This window comes from Mastomys coucha, unplaced genomic scaffold (assembly GCF_008632895.1).
Source record: "Mastomys coucha isolate ucsf_1 unplaced genomic scaffold, UCSF_Mcou_1 pScaffold1, whole genome shotgun sequence".
Taxonomy (NCBI): Eukaryota; Metazoa; Chordata; class Mammalia; order Rodentia; family Muridae; genus Mastomys; species Mastomys coucha.
This window is the reverse complement of record NW_022196891.1, coordinates 37,796,480-37,803,899: the sequence shown is the minus strand read 5'-3', so window position 1 is coordinate 37,803,899 and position 7,420 is coordinate 37,796,480. Positions and strand designations below refer to the sequence as shown.

At 36.2% G+C, this 7,420-nt stretch overlaps 1 protein-coding gene across 5 annotated transcripts in view; it reads right to left on the bottom strand.

The window, feature by feature from the left end:
• Positions 1 to 7,420, bottom strand: part of Kcnt2 (potassium sodium-activated channel subfamily T member 2) — a 353,683-nt gene that overhangs the window by 58,636 nt on the left and 287,627 nt on the right. For all 5 annotated transcript variants that reach the window (XR_004122600.1, XM_031384276.1, XM_031384279.1 and 2 more), the window contains one exon: positions 3,742 to 3,853. Coding sequence is in view for 4 of the 5 variants with exons in the window: in XM_031384276.1 (XP_031240136.1) it covers positions 3,742 to 3,853 (112 nt within the window). In the remaining variant the exon portion in view is untranslated. The remainder of the gene's footprint in view (positions 1 to 3,741; positions 3,854 to 7,420) is intronic.

Below are 7,420 nucleotides of genomic sequence, written 5' to 3'. Positions count from 1 at the left end.
TGGGGGGGGGGGTAATCCTATGACGGGTAAGGCTGCGGGTTTGATGCGGAATGACCTAAGGTAGGGGCCCTGGAAGAATAAAAGCACTCTCTGTCTTGCTACATTTGGCCTTCCCTTTTAACTAAAACAAAAGGGGGATATTTGGGGAGCTGTGAAGCTGGAGAGGCATTCGCCATGGCGGGATGGCACCTACTTCCGCTGTTAACTCCTAGTGGACAAATGTTTGTGCATGTGCATGGAGAACTGTTTGCGCATGTGCTTGGAGTGAAAAGGATGCCATGTCACGGCCCATCCCGGGGCGTTACGTAGGGTAATGAGCGGACAGCCAATCATAGGCAGACACGCCACGCTGTGGGCAGATACGCCACACTGTGGTGTATAGAAGCAGTGCGGATTTTGGGTTCGACCCTTTTCGGCGAGACGACTGCGCGGGCTACACTTTCAAACATGATTAGTTCCTTCCACAAACTAAACTTACCTTCGTTGTAAGGTAAGTTATTAAAGGTGTGTATTAAAGGTTTGTCTAGATTCAGTCAGATCATTCTGTAATCTAAAATATGTCTACATTCCAGCTGGATCACGTAGACCTAGACAGTCAATGGATGTGATCCCCTGCCAGAGTAGCCATGTTGCTGGATTAAAATTCCTGTACAATATTTTGTGTCTAACTAATTATTTCTACTATTGATTCTGGCATACACAGACATTATAATCCTCCTGAAAATGGAACTATGTTCTATGAACTATCTTTCTTTGGCTTAGCTCTAGATCTCTGAACCTCAATCCTGTTTTTCATGAAAGACCCCTTTGACTGATAAATGCAACTACCATGCATCATCGAAGAAGCTTCTATACAGAAAATGGAGACCATCAGAGTAAATCACAATGTAGAGAACAATGGATCCCACTAATACCAACCTCAACAGATACACGCACATCACAGATCTCACATCTATGGTTCTGGGAACATCTCAAAAGCACTGGGAGAATGATTGTTAGAGATAGAATACCAGAGAATCTGCTGTGAAACTGTCTCTTCTAGAAATAACATTATAAACAAGACCAGAACAATGCCAATATTAATAGGTATGCAGTTGTGGAAGGTAGAACATTATATTGGCTCCCACTCCTAGACAAAAAGCTACAGTTAACTAATAACTGTTAAAAGGAGAAAAATTGCCCTTTAGTTTTTATCAAATACAGAGTGGTCAACTTGAAGCCATACAATTAACCAAAAAATAAATAACAAAATTGGCCTCCATATTTTTTTATGCTATGCATATGTGTATGTATTTATGTAACAATAATAATAAAACTGAAGGGGACTGTTAGTTTCAGAATAGGAGGGGCATGAAATGGATAGAGGGAGGGAGTAAAAAGGATAAGTGATCTAATTGTATTCTCATTAAAACACTAAAAAAAAAAAAACCAAAATATATACTCATAAACATGAGTATACAGCTTACAAGTAGAGTACTTATCTATCCTCTGCAAGGCCTTCAGTTCCATCTCACACTATGCAGAAAGTTTGCTTTCTAAACAGAATTTTGTATCCAAGTCATGCTTTATTAAAAACCTATTTTCTTGATATGCATTTATCTAACCCACTTAAAAGAATTTTATGATACTTAAATCATTGCTAAAAGATTTAAGGTGATTTAATGCATTTGCTTATACTTGTCTTTGGGTAGATTTGTGATCACATAAAAATGCTTTTCTTGGAATAAGAAATTTCCTTCTGGCAGATACTTTGTTTGCTATGTGGCAATCCAATACCATATGGAAAGAGATGACATTTTTTTTTTGGATGTAATAGAACAGTGTGGGAGGCGAAGCAAATCAAGACTCATTGGAACAAATTATTGGCTTCTGTCCCCTCTCTGAAATACGATTCTTTTACATGCCTTCATTTCCTCTCTGACATCTGACAATGAAGTCCCACCTCTAGAAACTTTCCTTAACATTTACCTATACAACATTCTTAAAGTATTTGCCCAAAACATTGAAACTGTAAAAGTCTGCCTGAGTTTTGACATTACCATTTCATTCTGTGAATGGGAAGAGTACATCCCCATTCCAATCCTGCTTTATGGAAAACTCAAATTGATTACCACTGGCTTTAGGAATAGTGTTATTTAGTGTTGTTGACAAAATAGAAGATGGACAAATGGAGAAATGTGGGAGAGAGATAAACAAGAAAGCCTGATTCAAAGTTATTATCTCAATAACTTGAAATCAATTCCTGTGAACACTACTAGAGAGAAACATGGATCAAAGAGACAAGTAGAAATGACACAATGTCTACATTCAGGAAATAATTTTGTGAACAGGTCTGGCTGTGAAATCAATCAGAAACAAATGCATGAGTTTATTAAGTTTTAGGGTAAAAATTGTAGCTTAATTGTGATTTTTCCACATCAAGTTTAAAAAAATAAGTAATTATAAATTAAAGAAATTATAATATATTATTGTATAGTAATTATAAATTAAACAAATACAGTAATTATAGTAACATGACTTGGTAATGTTCTTATAATAAGCGCTTGGTAAGTACTTATAATAAGTAAATAAGTAATTAATTGTTTGTGACAATATAAACAAATATAATTTATCCCTTTACCATAACTAAAATTCTTATTAAATAAAATGTTAGGCTCTTTCACCTTTATTATAGGCCACACCTTTACATGCCATTATTTATTTTTTAGCACCATTTACCAGATAAGAATGTCACAGCTAGAAGTAAATAATTAATAAGTACTGAGAAGTAGTAGAAGTAGTCTCTATTTCCCATGTGACACTTGAAAGCTGTATAATCTTGAAAGACTTATTTAAACCATATCAAGCTTATTGTCCATTTCAGTAAGCAGTGAATACCCATGATTCCTATAAACCCATAGAAGAATATCTTAAGAGTAGAGTAATGTAGTATGTGTTTTGCTATGGAGATAGAAGTGTACACAGAGAACCAAAAACTCTTTAGTGCCACAAAGTTCAGGCAGTATATATGGTGATACTCATCATTGAGGCCAGATATTTTATCTGGCTCTATTCAACTGGCCTTTTACTTGCCCCAAACAACACATAAGTAATCTGTTGTGTATTTGCATTACCAAGTCTGGTGATCAAAACTCTGGCCATGCTTGTAGTCTGACTATCTGCACTTGAGGCAGCTCATCACATATAAAAATGAGCTAAAACACTGATCTTTGTTCCTAACATTTGCAGAATCACGAAGCATCTGTTGATGAGGTATTATCTAACTTCCTGAGTAGACATGTACAGTCTACACGAACTACTGAGTCATAAACCTCCCCTTCTGAGAAATTGTCTACCAGTATAGCATTACCCAAAATTATAGAAACCATGAACACCACACTCAGCTTGGTCCATGAGAGCGAAAACCAAATCTTAACATCTATAGAACATGACTTGGTAAATCATTGATCCATTTAGCATCCTCATCACGTGGTCCTGATTAGGTACCCTCATTGAAACACTCTTATTAAATCAAACTTCCAGTTCTTAGTGTGTTTTGCTCTTTGTATTAATGCGAAGATGCTCTACCACAGCTCAACTGCGGTATCCCCACATCTAGGTAAGCAAGAAACCTTGCTCATTCTCAGGCTGTACCAGTTATATGGTTGCAGCAAGAAATCACCAAAGCATATTATGCTTTTAAGGTATATCATCATAATTCTTTGAATCAAAATGGTCAAACTTTCTTAATATTGGCCTTACCTTTTCCAGTTTTGAAAGTGCAAGAGAGTAACAATCCTTGGCTCTGAATTGCATGAATCTCATATTTGCTGGATGAGTAAGCTCAGTGATAATGCTGAGACTTGAAAACAACCTAAATTAAAGAAAAATTATATCACACTAATAATCCAATATGGCATGTTTTTATAATAACATATTTATGAATGAGTGATTGTTAGCCTTAGGTATAAAACTACATCCAATTACAACAGCAGGCACTGCCACATAAAATGATTTGTAAAATACAAGAAAAATGAAACACTATTTCTCCCAATATTTTAACCAACATGTTATACTGTGAGGAAAAAATAAATTCAACAATTTTCCTTTTATTAGACATTTTATCTCCATAATTATGAAACAGCATGGAAGAGGAACTCATAAAGTTGATTTAAGAAGTTATTAAGGTTACTTTGTGGATGATATTAAAATAAAATATACAGTTATTTGGATTGCTAGAAAAATTCACTGATGCTTGTCTTGTCCCTCTGTGAGTTCTCTAAAGCTATGGTTGCCTAGTATAATAATGTATTTTCTCTAAAGGTCAAGTCTTGGCACAAGGAGCTTCTGAGGTAAGAAAATACTATAATTCAGGTAAGTTTCACCAATGAATTGAAGCCAAGGTTAAGGCATTAATAACGATGTTAAAAATAAACCAAGACTTTTTTGGACTACTTTCTTTTTTATGTCTTTTTTTTTTTAATATACACTCAAAATTTCACAAGTCCACAAACACTCACTTGATTGTTTACCATCATGGAGAAATGCATCATGATGCTACAGCAAATAACTTTACATGTTTCTGTTGTTGCTCTGCTCTAATCTAACCTTCATATATCAAAACCTTGTCTAAAACCAATGTCTTTTAAGGTAAGCTAAGCTAGGACTACTTATAATGCCTTCTAGAAGGATTAGTCCTTATAAAAATACAAGACATAATCGATCTCTGTGAACTCTCAGAACAAAGTCAAGCTTCTGCTGCTCTGCTCTCATTTTTTTATTTTCCTTCCGTACGGTTTTTTTTATTAGATATTTTCTTTATTTACATGTCAAATGATATCTCCTTTCTGGGTTTCCCCTCTGAAAAAAAAAGAAAGAAAAAGAAAAAAGAAAACAAACAAACAAAAACCTCTGTGTCCCCACCTCACCCCACCTCCCACCCCCGCTCACCACCCCAGCCTCTCATGCTTCCTGGCCCTGGCATTCCCCTACACTGGAGCATAGAACCTTCACAGGACCAAGGGCCTCTCCTCCCATTGATGACCAACTTGCCCATCCTCTGCTATACATATGCTGCTGAAGCCATTAGTCCCACCATGTGAACTCTTTGGTTGGTGGTTTAGACCCTGGGAGCTCTGAAGGTACTAGTTAGTTCATACTGTTGTTCCCCCTATGGGGCTGCAAACCATCTCCTTTGCTCTTATTTCATAGTAACTCCAACTCTGTACTCCTGCTTCAGCAGCTGATTGCTTGACAGTGCTTTACAAAAGAAAAGTACTTGTTTAAAATGGGGAACACTATCCCTGAGTTTGGTTTTACATTCCCTGGGGCCTAATATTTCCAGATGCTGATGTAAAGTTGCTAAAATAAAATGTCTCACATCAGCCAGGCAATGGTGGAAAGCTAATACTTGAGCAGCCGGCGGGGACTTTTTCCCAACATAGGACTTTTCATGATGGCTTTTTCTCACCTCTCTTTCCAAGTTCTGTCTTGGCCATTCATGTTAATACTTGAAACTATTCTTCATTACACTCTCCTTCATAGTTATATGGGAAGCCTGTACATCCTCTTCTTTACTTAAAAGGACCTAAGACCTTGATGTCATTCAAGCCTCAGAATGTAGGGAGTATGATGTCTTTATATTAGTTTTGATGACAGACAGATCTGATTTCTTTGTCTAAGTAATATGAAGTGAATGTAAAGTAAATAGTACTAGTCAAGAATGACCTGATTATAATTCCCTTTGATTAGGTTTAACATTAAATAAATAGTAATTTCATTTGTGTAACATGTCACTGTTTTGAATGTTATATAAGAAAGTGCATTCTGAAGATTATAGAGCAGTTTGTGAAACATTTTGCCAAGCAGTAGGCAAGTTTATTTAAGGAATATAAATGTTCCTATTATATTACTATTATTTATTATTATTATTATTATTATTATTATTATTATTATTATTATTATCATTATTATTAGTGTATGTCCAGGGGAGTAATAGAGGGACGGAGGGACAAGAGAAAGGAAGGTAAGGAAGGAGAGAAGGAAGGAGGGTAGGAGGAAGGGAAGGAAGGAGGGAGGGAGGGAGAGAGGAAGGAGGGAAGGGAGCCTGACCCCATGGCAGGCCTGAGTCTGCTGAACCACAATTCTGCTATGTCCTATAGAGGCCTTCGTGCTCTTTCAGCGTTTTTCTTTCCCGAGCCTTTCTGCCTGAGATGCAGTTGGTTTATTGTTAACTTCTCAAAATCGTCAATGCTCGAAATCAAGGGTATTTCTTTATATATCCTCTAGAATCCAGTTAAAATGTGAAATCTTAAATCTTTTGAAGTGAGAATCCTTCCCTAAGGCCCCTGGCAATTGATTTTCATGCTTTCTACTGCCCTATACTCTAGGGGATTTACTTTTATGAAATAATAATATCTGGAAGTCTAGATGTTCCTTTCATGACCCACTACTGTCTACATTCTTATATCTCATTATACTTCCTTAGCCAACTCATCTTTTGTGACATATTTTCTGAGGATTTTTTCTTTTTTTCTTTTAGATGAAGTTCTTTTCATGCACTTGGGATGATGAGTTGGTAGTTGATACAGGAGTTTGCATTTCAGTTTATAGTGAATTCATAATGAGTCTATGCCAAATAATCTTGGGTCTGTTTCAGCATCTTTGTATTTTCATTTCAAATCACAAATTGTAGGTTGTCATATAAACCCCTTTATTGCAAAGGCTCTTTAAAAAATTACAAGATGCTCCTAAAGTGAAAAAAAAAAAAAGGCAGTTGATTTTTGGACTAGCCAACTACCTGAACTCATATCATCTTTTGAATTTCAAAGTCATCAATTTATTGAATAAAATAATATCACTAAAACTATTTAACATGTGATGTCATAATCAATATCAAGTAATATGAATTATTACTTAAGTGAATAAGTACTGTCAAATGTTAAAGTGACTCAATTAACACAAATTCTTGTGACCTCTTTAGGCACTAAATCCTGTACTCTATATTTGAACTTGTTTCTTTTCTCTTTCTGTCTGTACCTCATTTTTGCAAGACTATGTATAAAGCAGTTGGTTTAGTCTGACTCTGTCTTTTCAGTGTCTGCACACTTGCATTGGTCTGTGAAAAAACCCTGCATGAGCTCAGATCCTACAGAACTAGCCTTGTAGTGGCTCTGGCTGCTCTTGGGGGATTTAGCAAATCTACTATTGGTCAAACACTAAAACCATATCCTCTTGATTGGTATTTGATGCTTGGCTGTTGGGAGTTTCCAATTTCTACTGCAAATCAAAGAGCCGGGCGGTGGTAGCCCATGCCTTTAATCCCAACACTTAGAAGGCAGAGGCAGGTGGATTTCTGAGTTTGAGACAAGCCTGGTCTACAGAGTGAGTTCCAGGATAGTCAGGGCTATACAGAGAAACCCTGTCATGAAAAACCAAAAAA